Below are 17121 nucleotides of genomic sequence, written 5' to 3' on the forward strand. Positions count from 1 at the left end.
TTGAAAAGTTCGCGGGGCAGTTTAGGGCTTTTGAGATGGTATTGGAGAAATATTTTTCTTTGCTTTGAAAATTTCTTTATGGTATTTCTTGGTAAGTAGTTTGTAGATAGCGAAATTTTCCTTTGTTGCGTTTCTCCTCCAGGCTCCTTCTGCTCGTCTGCGTTCTTGCTTCAGCAATGTGAGAGCATCATTGAACCAGCCCGAGATGTTTTGCGGATGAGTGCTCTGCGTCTCAGAGCGACTGCGTCTGCTGTCTGTAGTAATGCTTTAACAAGAGGGCCCCTGGAATGGGTTCACCATAGTCACCTCCTCCTTAAGTACACCTTTCCCGGGGCCCTCCAGGGAAATATCCTCACTCAGGGAACCCTTGGCCAGGCCTAAAATACCTTTTGCTACCTGGCCCAGCCCTGAATTCCATAAAGGTCAGGAAGTCCACAGTCGACTTCCCTGGGTGCAGGTCTTCTAGGGCCTTAACTTGCTGGTTACATCCACATAGGTGTGGGGTGTTTGGCTCCCACAACCCAACTGCACTGGGGCTCCTCCAAACCTGGCTTATATATAAGTACTGTCTCACCCATGACATCACTACAGTAAGGGTTTAGCAAAAGGGGCCAGAACCTGATGACACCACCTTCTGTAACTAGACTATTTTGTAACAGAGCCACCCAGAGGCAGAGTAGCTAACTGAACCTGCCTACAAGTGTCAAAAGTAAATAAAAACACAGAGGCAATTTTTTATTAAATTATTATTTTTCTAATTTGTCCCCTGGTGTAGCTTCAATGTCAATCATTATGAACGCCAGGCACCAACCCAATGGTCGTTGACGTCAGAAGGGGCAGGGTCACCACCAAGTGACATTATCGAGTGGCCCCAACCATTCCTTTATTTACCAGCGGGAGCCAGCGTCAGATGTTGGGGTTTGGCGGCTGGCGTTCATCGTGATTGTCCTTGGATCTACAACGGAGGACAATTGTTTTTTCTTTTTAATTATGGATTGGCAAAAGCTGTCTCTTTATTTATTTTTGACACTTTTTTGGAGAATGAATAGGGGTATAATGTACCCCATACTCATTCACATTGGGGGCAGGATCTGGGGGCCCTCTTGTTAAAAGGGGCTTCCAGATTATAAGTCCTCAGCCCGCAGATCCTCACCACCACAGCTTAGGTTAGTTAGCAAGAGACAGGGGCGGACTGACCATTAGGGCCCTCAGGCTTTGCCCGAGGGCCCCGTGGGCCAGCAGGGGGCCCAATGAGAGTCCCCCTGTCTGTCCAAATCTCTGCTTATCCCAGAGCCCAGTGCCAGAACAAGTCCCAGCACTGATCTCCGGTAACTAGGCTGACAGGGACTCGCTAGTGTCGGGCTGCGGGCAGTGAGTCAGAATATCTGCTGTGCCCGGGCTCCCTCCCACAGCGATTCCCCTCTGTGGCAGCTGAGCTGACATCTCTCCCTCCTGAGCCTTCACAATGCACAAAGCTCACTAAGGATCCTCCTCCTCGGCTCCAAAGTACACAGACAGGAGGGGGAGGAGCCAGGAAGAAGAGATCTTACACTGGAGGAGCTGTGCTGATCCTGAGGTCTGTGTATAGTTTGTGGATAGGGGAGGGGGTTGGGGGCAGGTAACACATGGAGAAGTGATGGGAGAGGGGTCTTTGAGGTTAGAGGACATGTGCTAGTAGGGAGGGGAGAGAGTGGGTAACCGCTCAAAGAGAACCAGGTAATCTGATTCCTGTGGTCCGAGCCAAGGGTGCAGGCAGTGCAATCAAAATGCAGGTTAGGATGAAGGAAAAAAGCTGGGACAGCCGCACTCCAAAAAAACTCCTCCTTTAATTAAAAATCACAAAATACATGCCACAGCAAAAAACAGCACAACAAAAGAAAAGCTGACGTTTCGCACTATGCCTTAGTGCTTCTTCATAGCTATGAAGAAGCATATGCCTCTGCTTAGGGAAATCCAGGAGAATAATCCTAATGACTTTAGGAATTTTCTCCGCATGACGGACCCCGTATTCAACAGTCTGCTGGATCTTCTGTCCCCCTATATCACGAGGCAGGACACTGTGATGCGCCAAGCCATCACGGCCGAGCAGAGGCTTATTGCCACGTTGCGGTACCTGGCGACTGGGAGGAGCCTGCAGGACCTCAAGTTCTCGACAGGCATCTCTCCGCAGGCGCTTGGGGTCATCATACCGGACACGTGTGCTGCCATCATCAAAGTTCTGCATGAGGAGTATATTAAGGTAAGTTTCCTGGCTGTAATAATGTGGCCAACTAACTTTATTTTTAATTTCCCAGATATGCTGTGTGTTTAACTAACGTTCCCTTTTCTCCCTATGCATGTTGATATAAGCTTTACATGTTTTATTCTTGACCTACCTGCATATTTGTCCCTTACCCAATATTAACCTGTCCAGCATGCTATCCTAGGGACAAACCCACCTTGCCATTTTTTAAAACACGACTTTTTGGTTTTTGTGTCCCCCCCCCCTTCAAACTTTTTTTAGTCCCCATCAGAGGGCTGTGGAGTCTCTTAATTAAGTGGCCCTATATATTTCATTCCCCAAATTCTCCATGCACATTTTTCAAATGCAATTTTAATACTGTGAAGTTTCACAAGGATGCTTGTAGGATGTTTATGTGCCAAAGTACTAAATCTCTTTTTTTGTTTGTCCCCACAGCTACCCTCCACACCACAGGAATGGCAGTCTGTGGCTTCCCAATTTGCCCAGCGGTGGGATTTTCCAAACTGCGGTGGAGCAATAGATGGGAAACACGTCCGCATTGTGCCCCCACCCCACTCGGGGTCCTACTATTATAATTACAAGGGTTATCATAGTATTGTGTTGATGGCGGTGGTGTCGGCACAGTATGAGTTTCTATATGTGGACGTGGGGAAGAATGGCCGGATGTCTGATGGGGGAGTGTTCGCACGGACTGATTTCTATGATCGTCTCCAAGCTGGTGGTCTGGCATTGCCACCAGATGAAGAGAATGTGGAAGGACTTCCGTTTGTGTTCCTAGCGGACGAGGCTTTCGGGCTTGGTCCTCACCTCATGCGGCCTTTTCCCCAGAGGACCCTCACCTCAGAGAGGAGTGTGTTTAATTTTCGGTTGGCCAGGGCTCGGAGGGTAGTCGAGAATGCCTTTGGGATACTCACCAACCGGTTCCGCCTGTTCAGGACATCGATACATCTGGCGGAATATAAATTGGACACCGTTGTATTTGCCTGCTGCATTTTGCACAACTTTTTACGCAGGCACTCCCAGACGTACCTACCCGACATCGGTTCTGAGGCAAGACTACCCTCAGATCCCCTTCCCGGGCTGGACACTGGTCGCGCTGGCTTGGCCCCCCAATCAGCTCGTGAGGTACGCGACAAATATGTTGAGTACTTCATGGGTCGGGGGGCCATTGCTATGCCAGATCATATTTCTTTCTAATTCGGCCCCCAAAGAAAGGAATATTCTCACAACTAATAAATAATTAGACCATTGGACTTTATACAGTTGTTTGTCATTAATGCTTTTTCTCTTTTTATCTGTCTTCCTGGTTCTCTAACTAACTTCTGCAATTTTAGTGCATAATTGATTTCTCCACTTTTAGTAAATAACCACATTTTGCACAGTATTCACTCATCTACAAACAGGGTATTGAGTCTAGAAATAAGAAGCAACTCCATTTGAAAATTTTGAGGTCAAGTGTTTTAATTTTTGCTTGTTCATGACCACAAAAATTATTTTATATTTTTTTCATTACTCCCTGCTTTTATACTTAGGAGTCTACAATATTTTTTGGACTTTGTGTATTTTTTTTTCAGGTAATTAAACAAAAAATATTTTCAAGAATATACATTTTTGAACAAGTTCACAGTTTTGTTTATCAAATATATTTCGATTTATTGTTTACATATATATATATATATATATATATATAGAATATTTTTGGTGGGGTGTTTACCGCCTTTGTATTTTTTCTTCTCGGCATATTTTTTCGGCCCAAAAACCTATATTTTTTTTTTAAAGTTTTATTTTATTTTTCCATTTTTTTGTGTGTTTTTAAATACGAATATTTGTTGGGGAGATTTAGTAGTCAAATCTCGACTTCACTAAATTCAGTGATTATATAGATTTATAATTCTATATATATATATATATTTCATTTTTTTGGGTGTTTATTCTTTATGGTCTAAACTTTATAGTATCCAAAAATGTACAACATGGACAAAAAAAAGATCTTAAAACTTATAAAAATATAAGAATTCACAACAGCAGTCAGTCATGGTGTGCTTTCACACTGGAACACGCCAAAATTTGAAGATACACACATTCAGTGCAAACTCGCCAAATGTCATTGGTTCAACAGACAAATGGCCACATGTGCTATCTGACATCATGGGTGATCAATGTCTGTGTTTTGTGGGAGCAAACCCTTCCTCTCAACTACTTGAGGATGGAGGAGGGGGTTGGACCCACAAAGCACAAACACTAGATATTCTGTGATGGCAGATAGCACATGTTGGCACACTGTGTGTGTATCTTCAAATTTTGGCGTATTCATTATTAAAACAGTAAAAATGGTTGTGGGGGCGGGGGATGGGCTGGGGGTGTTTCAGTCTTTGACACGGCCCATCATGTCAATAATATTTTTAAAATTAGATTCGATGACCATCATTCTTTGCCGCATATTGTCCATTTCCGTGCTGCATTCCATAAGGACATTTGTTACATTCTGTTCCATGACAACCATCCTTTCACGCATATTGTGCATTTCAGTGCTGCACTCCATTACCTGTTGAATAATTATAGCAGCACTTGCACGTGAAAATATTGACACACCATCCTCCTCCCCTAAAAAAGAAAAAAATGGGCATTCTAAAATTTTTGCTTTGATGAGGCCTATCTAAATATGTTTTTTTAAATCAAGCTAGGGTGACACTGACCTGATGGGCTTCTCCTTTCCACCTCTTCGACATCTTCTATCACTCCTCCTTCTTCCACCACCTCCCCATCATCTTCTATCACTCCTCCTTCTTCCACCACCTCCCCATCATCTTCGACTCCTCCTTCATCCATCAATCCACCTTCTTTCAATTCGCCAAATTGTTCTTCCGCCACTTGCCCTTCATCTGCTATAAATTCTAAGTCCAAAATTACTTCTTCCTCCTCTCTTCCTTCCTCCTTTCTTCCTTCCTCCTCTCCTTCCACATCCTCCTCTCCTTCCACATCCTCTTCTCCTTCAACATCCTCTTCTCCTCCACATGTCGAGATGGAAGATTTTGGCCTTGTCTGGCCCTCTCTGCCTCCTCCAAATGCTGGCGACTTCTTTCCCCTTAAATAACAACAAAAAAAATGTATACTCATCAGCACACAGATATTGGAGAGCAGAAATCGCACACATTGCTTAGAAGAGGCTTTCATTTATTTACTTTTATCTTTCACCAAACCTACATTTTTGAATTACTTCTATGGCAAGCTCTGATCCTGCCCCTTTTTAGCAAAGTGACACACATGGATGTCCCCCCTAAACTGTATTTCTGGGAGACCCTACCAAAACCCATTTTTGATTTGGGGAGACACAGGTGCTCTGCTTTGCAGATGTGAAAACATCTGCTTTATTACCACTGTTTTTAGAATGTATCCTGTTTGCCTTTCCCATTCTCCTAATTCTATTTTTTATAACTAGCTTTTACAGAATGTTTACAAACAAAGTGTTTGGCCAGTGAGCCATGTTCAGGTGTGTTGTTCCTGGAATAACCGAGCCTTTATGAGAAACTATGTGATGTTACGTGGTTTACTAAGAACACTATTTGTAAATATGTAGTTATTTATGTCCTAAAAAATAAATGACAACATGTCTTTAAAATTACAAGCAGGCCAAGGAGGCAGATGGTGAAATATACATGGCAACACATTATTGCAGACTATCAACCCCCCCCCCCAACCCCAAAATATATTTAGTTACTGTTACGCAGAATTTTAAGTATCTTCTTCATCTGATGTGGCTCCCTCAATTTTAAGTCTGACCAGCGTTTCCTCAGCTGTTCCTTGGACCTGGTGATCCCAAACATCCTCTGCATTCTCCTCGCCACCTTGTCCATAATATGTGCCTTTCGGCGGTTAGGGGTCTTGTATGGCCCTAATTCACCATCATAGTCCTTCCTCCGCATGATGGAAACTAACTCCACCATTTCCTGGAACCGCATATTAGTGGCTTTGTATCTTCTTTGCCTGGATCGGGACGTCCCTGCCTCTGTCCCTTCACTTGTGGCATGAGAGCATCGTGCCCGCTCGTGTGACATCGCCATCTTTCCTTTCCCACAGAGATTATGGGCGGGGAAAAGAGGAATTCTTACGCCATGGGCGGAGACGAGGGCGGCGTTTAATACATACGCGGAGTGTAGAGAATGCAAACAACGTGTTTACGTAGGTAACGCAGAGAATCTTCGAGCGCATCCAGAACATACACAGTTAACGCCATATTTCCTAAACACATTGATTAGGGGCCTAGCAAAGGTGACGAGGGCGGGGTTTAATAAATACGCGGAGTGTTTAAAAGGTGCACGCCGTGATTACGCATCTTACGCGGTAATTAGGCGAGCGTGAGAAACGAGGAGCGAGAGACAGGAAGGTAAGGAAATTAAAAATGGGATCAGCAGAGGCCTAGAAAATGTAGACCCATGGGATGGGGGTTTGGGCTGTTGGTTGCACCCTTTTTAAGCTATTCTGTCTATGGGGTACCACAATGTTATTTTGGTGTCCAAATGCTTTTGGACACCTCACAAAATAGAGATGTGAACAATGCTGTACCTCATTGACAAGTTTTTGAATGGTGTATTCAGATCAGGCAAAGTATTGTTCAAGTGTTGGTTGTACAGAGGTCATTAGGAAGTGTCTTTTATGTCATCCATTGTCAGGGGCATGAGATCTACACATGAAAGAGTGCCTAGATGAATACTGTCATTTGTAATCATTGTTTATTTTTCTATATTAAAAATAGTTACTGCAATGTTAACAATGGCTCTGCATCTAGCAAATCAATGTTTGGTACAACCAATGCGGCCGAGCTGCCAATCATTGTTTAAACAAGAGAGACTGTGTTTGTAATTAGATATAGGTAATAAATTTGAAGACACATATTATATCAAGGTCAACGCTGATCCTTTTTAATAACTATTTTTCTTTGGTTTATGTTTTGCGAATCTAGACTCAAAAAGAAATATCATAATTCACAACGGGAAATGGACCAACTACAAACTAAGGAAGCTATAGAGGCCTTACTAGAAAAATATCAGGACACGCCCATCCTGTGGAATTCCAAACACTCTTTATATTGTAATAAAGATGTACGAGCGGCAGCACTAGAGGAGCTAGCAAACTATATGCAAACATGGGTGCCAGGATGCACTGCCAACATGGTGAAGGATAAACTTGCCAACCTGAGAAGCACATACAGAAGAGCATACAAAGGTAATAAAAGCAAAAAATCGGGAGCAGCAGCAACACAAGCAAAGGAACCCAAACTGTGGTATTACAAACAGATGTCTTTTTTGCGGGACGAAATGGAAGGCAGGAAAACGATGTCTAGTCTTGCTTCCAACCTTTCCTCCATGCTACCTTCCAGCGGACATTCCCCAGATGACCACAGCCCTGCAGAGTCGGAGGAAGAGGGCCTGGCTGACAGAGATGCAGATCTGCCACCCTTCGATGAGGAGGTATAGTAGTTTCCTCTATATTTCTGACCTAAATAATTATTGGTGGATTAATGATATGATATTGTAAAAGAAAAGCCAAGCTGGGAAAAAGCACAAAAAAAGGTGTACAGACAAATAGGTGTCAGAGATGACAACTGCAGGGGTCAGAAGTAGAGTCTATTCAAGTAATAATGAACAGAAAATACTAAACGAAAAACATGAAAATGAGTGTGGTTTTATTTAGCGAAATTGTAAAAAATGTCCTTTTTTTTCCACACAGGAAGAAGAGATCAGCCAGGAGGTGGCAGATCCTCACGTGTCTGTCAGCCAGGAGGAGGCCGGGGTCCGTGGCAGCCAGGAGGAGGCCGGGGTCAGTGGCAGCCAGGAGGAGGCTGGGCCCAGTGGCCTGCAGCAGGTCCCCCCGGCCAGGAGAAGCACCACCAGACAGTCTTCTCCCCCCCAGGTGAGGCCATCAGGCCGAAGGAGGCAGTTGAGGCCTGTGGAGGAGGCAAGCCTCCGCATGATACAGGAGGCAAGCGCCATCATGAGGGCCCCCCTCAACCCCACAGAGGCCTTCAGTGCCTCCTTGGCACACGATTTGAATGAAGGGGAGGAGGACCAGAGAAGACTGGCAAAGGCCCTGATGAACCAGGTCCTTTGGTGGATGCAGAAGGGCCTGCTGACCCCAGACACTGGGCTATGTGACCCGGCCCGGCTTGCGGAACACCATCCTCCTGCTGCCACATCGACCCCACCTGCAAGAGCCCGTGTAAGATCCGCTGGAAGGCTGCCTGGAGGGAAGGCTGGAAAGAGGAGGAAACGTTGATTCTCTGCCTTCCATTTCCTTCCACATAAAGGACATATTGTTTGGACTACCACAGTTTGGGTTCCTTTGTTTCTGTGCTGCTGCTTCATATTTTTGGGTTTGGCTCCTGAGGCTTGGAAGTTTATCCTTCACCATGTTGGAAATGCAAATTTGCATATAGTTTGCTATCTATTCTAGTGCTGCCATTCTGTTTATTTTTTGCGATGACATTTGCCAAAATAAAAGGCTTTTTGCTTTCATTTGAAAACATGTCTATTGTTTGTTATACTGTGGGGATTATTAGGCAGCAAACCTTTAATAAATATACAATGGGTCATTTACAAAGGACACACTCCTTGGGGGGGGGGGGGGGACATTTGGTGTGCCAACATGGTTCAATATTCTCAAATGAAACACACAAAAAAAAAAAAAAAATTAAAAAAAAAAAACATGTAAAAAAAAATTAAAGAAAATGGTGACATAACTAGAAACAACAAAAAAAATTACAAAGATGCACATTCCTTTACAAAAATGACTACAATAAATTATGGAGGACCACCAACCAAAACACACGTCTGGCCTAGAAAACATTATTAAAGGATTACATCACAAGCAAGAAATGTGACATTTCAGTATGGGACAACTCTATTGAAATTGCATCAGCAAGAGAACGGGGTTATTCTAGCAAGAGAAGAATTAATAAAACGAGGCAAGAAACTGTGGTTTAGTGCGCCTTTTTAAGACATTGTTCTCTTGCTAGAATAAAAGGTTTCTAATGACGAATGTGCCATATCCCAAACAAACGCGAGTTTTACCTGAACGAGCGCTCCCGTCTCCTCATTTGGACTGAGCATGCGCGGGGTTTTTGTACGCTGCTTTTGTGTACAGACGACCGAACATGTCTGACGGACACGATTCCAGCAGACTGTTTTAAAGCAAGACCAGGAAACAGTTGTTCGTTGGAAAACGGTCTGGCCGACGAATGTTTGCTGGAATCCTGTCCGTTACTGCCTACACACGATCGAACATGTCCGCTGAAAATGGTCCGCGGACCAGTTTCAGCAGACATGTTTGGTCGTGAGTACGGGGCCTAAGAATAAGTTGAAATGACCTCCCCAGAGGAGCAAACTGTAACATGTGTTTACAAACAATAGCACATGTGTGCTTGGCCAGGAAAAGTGTTTATTTGGATGGTTTTTCACTAAAAGGTATAAAAAGCCACGTCAAATAATAAGACATTTGCATTTGCCAATTTAAGTCTGAACAACCAAGGTAAGTATTTATTTTGTGGTCTCCCCTAACTTCCTTCCTAAAATCCATTTTACAGTTGCACAGGCTGTTAAGTATTGTACTAATTTCGGCATGGGCTTACATACTTAAAGCGGTGGTTCACCCTTAAATGCAAGTTTCTAGCAAGAAATACAGCATAGTAGCGTGAGCTACAGTATGCCTTTATTTATTTTAAATGCGCCATACTCACTGTTTAATCCCGGAGATAAGTTTCAGGCTCCCCGCGGGGAATGGGCGTTCCTAGTCAGAGGGGACAATGATTGACGGCCAGCTATTGTGCGTCACGCCTCCCGAGTAGGACTCGGCTCTTCACGGCGCTTTACGGGACCTGCGCACAGACATCGGAGCTGACTGCGCAGGCGCCGTGAAGAGCCACGTCCTATTTCGGCTATTTCCGTGAGGCATGACATGCCATAGCCGGCCGTCAATCATGTTCCCCTCTGACTAGGAACGCCTACTAGCCTGAAACTTATCTCCGGGATATCACAGTGAGTACGGCGCAAAAAAAAATAAAACAAAGGCATACTGTAGCTCAGGGAGGGAGACTTTTTAAATATGGGGGTGACATAACACAACAATATGGGACCATCCTACCTCCTCCTAATCTTTTACTTTCTCCTCCCCCCTTGCTCCCTCCCACATATCATGCCTCCCATCAGGGGGGGGGGAAGGGGAGGAGGAGCCCTGAATCATACCTGGGGCCGACCAGACCAGTATTACCTAAATACTATCTTCACTACTCATGTAGCCTATATAAACCGTAGAATGTCTAAACTTTGTCCAGCCCCCCAAGTTCCCAAATCGTGACTATTTGGTTCCTTATGTTGAGGGATTGCCTCCTCCATACTTCTTATCCTTTCTACCTCCCTTAGCCACTCTTGTATCGGAGGGGCTAGCTTGTCTTTCCATCTTTTAGGAATCAATGTCTTTGCTGCATTTAATAATATTGGGATAATTGTCATTTTATATTTTTTCCTGGGGATAGTCGTGGCATGAAACAAACATTACCATGGGTCCAAGCTAATTTCAATACCACTGATATCTTTAACTAGCTTTAGTATTTGAGTCCATTTTACCTGGATCTTCGGACACTGCCACTAAATGTGGGCATGCGTTCCCACCTCCCCACATTCCCTCCAGCATAGAGGTGTTTCCTGGGAAATTATCTTATTTAATTTCGCTGGCACATAATACCATTTAGTTAGTAATTTTAAATTAATTTCTTTTATCTGTGATTCTACTGACGTAGAGTGGACATAGTCCAAAATTCTACTTCTCATGCTGTCTGGCAGTGGCTGGTTTAGTTTTAATTCCCAGCTCTCCGTTGGGCATACGGCACCTTGCTCTAAATGTGTCATTAGTAAGTTGTAAATGGTAGAGATTCCCTGCTTGTCTATCTTCATTTGATCAACTAGTTTTTCCCATATATTCAACCTATCAACCCCCCGAAGAGGTTTTGGAAGGGTGTCTACAAAATGCTGCAACTGTTTGTATTTCCAGACTTCCCAAGGGGTGGGCCCATATCTTTCCCGCAGTTCGTTTAATGAACATAGGGCATTCCCCCTCATGACATCTCTTAGGCCGGGTACTCACGACCAAACATGTACGATGAAAGCGGTCCATTTGCACAGTACATGCCTGCCAGAGGGCTTCTGTACGATGGTTGTACACACCATCGTACAGAAGTCCGCGCGTAAACAATACGCGGGGCGTGTCCGCGTCGTCGACGCGGAGACATGGGCGGGCCTGCCATTTAAAGGCTTCCACGCATGCGTCAAAGTCATTCGACGCATGCGAGGGACGGCGGGCGCCTGGACATGTACGGTAGGTCTGTACTGACGACCGTACATGTCCGAGCGGGCAGGATTCCAGCGGACGGTTTTAAAACACGTCCACGAATATTTGCCTGCTGGGAAAAGGCCCGGCGGGCAAATGTTTGCTGGAATTCGGCCCGCTCGCGCCTACACACGACCAAACATGTATGCTGAAACAGGCCCGCGGACCAGTTTCAGCATACATGTTTGGTCGTGTGTACGGGGCCTTAGTCTCAAATAGGGAGCTGTGGTCCATTTTGAATATAATGTATTATCTTTCCCTGGAGAAAAATACTTATTTACTGTTAGGGGCATTAAGGGGCTATTATATTTACCTTGTATATTTTTAATTAACTTATCCCAGAATTTTTTAAACGGTATCGATTTACTCGGCGTAACATTATCTTTCACAATATAAAAAAACATTGGGCTAACTCTACTGTTGTCTTATTTTTTTATTAAAAAAATGTTTTTTTTTCCAAAAAAGTGCGCTTGTAAGACCGCTGCGCAAATATGGTGTGACAAAAAGTATTGCAATGACTGCCATTTTATTCTCTAGGGTGTTAGAAAAAAAAATTATAATGTTTGGGGGTTCCAAGTAATTTTCTAGCAAAAAAATAATTGTTTTTAACTTGAAAAACAGGCTCGGTCTTAAAGTGGTTAAAAGATTCACCATGCCTCTTAAAAATACAGTGGGGTGCTTGCTTTTCAAGACATGGTCATTTAGTGTTTGTTTCTACTGTCCTGGTACTCCAAGGCCTCAAAAAATTTGATAAGTCGTTAGGAAATTAGATGCGTAATTTATACCCTAGATTGCCTGAAGGTGCTCCTTGGATTTGGGGCCCCTCTATGTGACTAGGCTGTGAAAAAGTCTCACACATATGGCATCGTGGAATGTGTTTTGTGTGGGGTGTAATTCTAAGTATGCCTATGATGTGTGTTAAAAATATCTTAACTGACAACTTTCTTTCCTGCATTTTCTTAAACTTGTGGCAAAAAAAAAAAGTATTCAAAAGACCCAAAAGACTGTGCCTTTCAGAAGTGTTTGTTTTCCAAAGTTGGGCTATTTTTTAAGTGTTTCTACTGTCCTTGGGCTCCAGGACTTTTAAAAATGTGTTAGATAGTCAGAAAATTAGATGTGTAATCTAAAGCCCAAAGGTGTACCACGGATTTTGGGCCCGTCTATGCATCCAGGCTGTGAAATGAGGATGTGGTATCTCCATACTCAGGGGACAAAGCAAAATGTGTTTTGAGGTGTAATTATAAGTATGCCTATGCTGTGTGTGAGAAATACCTAGTTAAAATTACAACTTTGCAGAAAAAAAAATTGTATTTAATCTCTCATTTTCCAAAAAGTTGTGACAAAAAAACACAACTTAAAAAAACTCACCATGCTCAGAGGCATGGTGAGTTTTTTTAAGTTGTCTTTTTTTTTCACAACTTTTTGGAAAATGAGAGATTACCACATTCCACTACTCCTGTGTATCACATTTTTTTCCTAACGACTTATCATAAATGCCTTGGACTGTCTAATTTCCAAAAAAGAGATCATTTGGGGGGTATTTTTACTGTCCTGGCATTTTAGACTCTAAAACTTTCTCACAGACTAAATAATATACACTGATTTGGGTTATTTTTACCAAACAGATGTAGCAGAAAACAATGTGTCCTAAGTTTAGAGAAAATGTTTTATTTGCAATATGTTTGAGCAAAAAAAAAAAAAAACAGTGATGATTAAATGCCACCAAAAAAAAAGCTCTATCGCCAAAAAAAAAAAAAAAAAAAAGATAAAAGCTTAATTTGGGTACAGTGCTTCACAACTGGGTAATTGGCATTCAAAGTGTGAGAGCACTGAAAACTAAAAATTGGCCTGGGCAGGAAGGGGGTGAAAGTTTCCTGTATTGAAGTGGTTACAAAATGTACAGTATTTTATGTGCAAATATTCTATTGCTCATGTTATTATATGTAAATTCAAGCTAAATAGAACTTGTAATAGTCTGTTTGGTTTTCACAGGTCTACCTACGTAAAGAAGGAACACCCTCTTCCCAAGAGTTGACATATACCCTTTTATGCTATGGAAGAAGTAAACCAAACCACTGAATTGTTAGGTGATTTTTTCCTAGTAGGCTTTGCCAATCTTTAGCAGTATCGATTTTATTTCTTTGTCTTCTTTCTCAGCATCTACCTCCTGACACTAAGTGGAAACACAATCATAATCTTGGTGGTTTGGTCTAACACAAGTCTTCATACTCCTATGTACTTCTTCATTGCCAATTTATCCTTCCTGGATTTGTGGTTTGTGTCCACCACTGTTCCCAAGCTCCTGTCCATACTGCTGACCAACAACAAAAGGATCCCATTTCAAGCATGCTTTGCTCAGCTCTACATGTTCCACAGCCTAGCCATCAATGAATGCAGCTTGTTGGCTATTATGGCATTCGACCGTTGTATGGCCATATTTACCCCTCTCAGATACCCCAGTATCGTAACTGGAAGAGTATGCAAGGTGGTAATGTTCATATGCTGGTGTTATGGTTTCTTGTTGGCCATAATGCCATTGACCCTTACTGTAAGTCTTCCATACTGTAAACCACGTGAATTAAAACACTATTTCTGTGACTTAGCACCACTTATGAGTTTGGCATGTGCTGATACAGCCCCTATAAACACTTCCAATCAATCAGCCAGCATTATCGCTGCCTTATTCATCCCTCTTTTCATTTTGACCATGTATATAATTATAATATACTCCATAAGGAAGATAAAGACAAATCAAGGGCGAAGTAAGGCCTTCTCCACCTGCTCATCACACCTGACCACGGTTATTCTATTTTTTAGCAGTGTTTTTGTTGTCTATGTTTTACCAAAAGAACTGCAGGAGACCGACAAAGTTTATGCCCTAATTTACAATATATTCCCCCCTTTGTTTAATCCGGTAATCTATGGTTTGAGGAACAAAGATGTTAAAGAGGCTCTAAAAAGAAGCATCCAAAAAGTGAACAGTCAATAGGCTCATGTAATTAGATAGATTCTCTAGAGAGATAGTAAACCTTTTTCAGCTAACTCAGAAAGATGTCAGTTTAGTTATTTATAGCCCTCAGAATATTAACTTTCATTGGATTAGGGCTCTGTGAACACTGAACCCTTATTAGATATTAACTATGCTTTAGCTTTTTTTTTTTCTTCTGCATATGAATATTTTATACTTAGTGGAGCGCTAGAGACTGCTGACTGCAAGTTTACTTCAGTTAATTTATGTTGTAAAGTAGGGTTATAGAGTTAAAATTCAAGGAGGCCCGGTCAGTTATTTTTTTTGCAGCAGAGGTCCGATACTCATGCTTGGGCTATGACACAGATCCTAGTATATACAGGATTTGAATATAATGCAAAAGTTCATTTATTTCACTAATGCAACTTAAAAGGTGAAACTAATATATGAGATAGACTCATTACATGCAAAGCAAGATAGTTCAAGCTGTGATTTGTCATAATTGTGATGATTATGGCTTACAGCTCACAAAAACCCCAAATCCACAATCTCAGAAATTTAGAAAATGACATGCAATCAATAAAACAAGGTTTGTACATAGAACAATATCGGACCTCTGAAAAGTAGAAGCATGTACTCAGTACTCGGTTTTGGCCCCTTTTGCAGCAATTACTGCCTCAATGTGGCATGGCATGGAAGCTATTAGCCTGTGGCACTGCTGAGGTGTTATTGAAGACCAGGATGCTTCAATAGCGGCCTTCAGCTCTTCTGCATTGTTCAGTCTCATGTCTCTCATCTTTCTCTTGGCAATGCCCCACAGATTCTCTATGGGGTTCAGGTCAGGCGTGTTTGCTAGCCAATCAAGCACAGTAATCCCACGGTCATTGAACTAGGTTTTGGTGCTTTTGGCAGTGTGGGCAGGTGCCAAGTCCTGCTGGAAAATAAAGTCAGCATCCCCATAGAGCTTGTCTGTGGAAGGAAGCATGAAGTGCTCCAAAATCTCCTGGTAGACGGCTACATTGACCCTGGACTTAATGAAGCAGAGTGGACCAACACCAGCAGATGACATGGCTCCCCAAATCAACACAGACTGTGGAAACTTCACACTGGACTTCAAGCATCTTGCAGTGTGTGCCTCTCCATTCTTCCTCCATACTCTGGCTCCTTGGTTTCCAAATGAGATGCAAAATTTGCTCTCATCAGAAAAGAGGACTTTGGACAACTGAGCAACAGACCAGGTATGTTTTTCTTTAGCCCAGGTAAGACACTTCTGACATTGTTTGTTGTTCAGGAGTGGATTGACAAGAGGAATATGACATTTGAAGCCCATGTCCAGGATCCGTCTGTGTGTGGTGGCTCTGGATGCACTGACTCCAGCCTCAGTCCACTCCTTGTGAAAGTCCCCAACACTTTTGAATGGCCTTTTCCTGACAATCCTCTCCAGGCTGCTGTCATCCCTTAGGTATACAATAGGAGAGGTAACTGTCAGCGCAGATACAAAGTACATGTATGGGTAGGGGTATGGTGATTAGTCCATTAGAAATAATAGTAACAGGCAGCTCAATGGTTAAAAATGCAGGTGATTTGGCTGTTCAATGGCGGCTGCTGTCCTCAGAGAGCTGACTCTGTAGTAAACAAAAGAGGGGTAGAGAATGGAAGCGCCACCTAAGTGCAGTATTAAAGAGGTTCTTTTAATGACACATTGTACAAAACACACTTACAAGAAGGTAAGGAAAGAAGGCTCATCTGTAACATCATATAGTCCTCGTCCCGGATTAATGGACTGCTTTGAAGTGAAGAAAGCAGAATATGTGGAGTCTTCCGGCCTGTCCTGTGGCCATCAGGATGAAGCCTGTTCCAGCCTCACAGGTCACGTGACAGGTCAATAGAAGGAGCAGTGGCTCCGAGCGCGTAGCCCAATCAGCTTTTGTTCTCCCTGTCTGACCCTCCTCCCGGAAGTGTTCCTCGGAAGTAATCACGTGACCTGTGAGGCTGGAACAGGCTTCATCCTGATGGACACAGGACAGGCCTGAAGACTCCACACATTCTGCTTTCTTCACTTCTAAGCAGCCCATGGATCCGGGACAAGGACTACAGGATGTTACAGATGAGCCTTCTTTCCTTACCTTCTTGTAAGTGTGTTTTGTACAATGTGTCATTGAAAGAACCTCTTTAATACTGCACTTAGGTGGCGCTTCCTTTCTCTACCCCTCTTTTGCTGTCATCCCTGCTGCTTGTGCACCTTTTTCTTCCACACTTTTCCCTTCCAGCTTTAACTATACGCCGGAAAAAGCCGACTAGAGACGACGTAAAGGAATGTGCCGGCCGCTCGTACGTTCGTGGATCGTCGGAAATAGCTAATTTGCATACCCGACGCGGAAAACGACGTGAACGCAACCCAGCGGACGCCGAAGTATTGCAGCTTAGATCTGAAGGCGTACGAAGATGTACACCTGTCGGATCTAACCCAGATGCCGTCGTATCTTGGTTTGAGGATTCAAACCAAAGATACGACGCGGGTAATTTGAAAGTA

General features: G+C 43.2%; 1 protein-coding gene across 1 annotated transcript in view; it reads left to right on the forward strand.

The window, feature by feature from the left end:
- LOC120920071 (olfactory receptor 6N2-like) overlaps positions 1 to 14609 on the forward strand; it is a 29390-nt gene extending 14781 nt beyond the window's left edge. Inside the window, exon 2 of the mRNA XM_040331984.1 lies at positions 13743 to 14609. Within this exon, the coding sequence (XP_040187918.1) occupies positions 13743 to 14609 (867 nt within the window). The remainder of the gene's footprint in view (positions 1 to 13742) is intronic.
- Positions 14610 to 17121: the final 2512 nt, after the last annotated feature.

Source organism: Rana temporaria, chromosome 13, assembly GCF_905171775.1.
Source record: "Rana temporaria chromosome 13, aRanTem1.1, whole genome shotgun sequence".
NCBI lineage: Eukaryota > Metazoa > Chordata > Amphibia > Anura > Ranidae > Rana > Rana temporaria.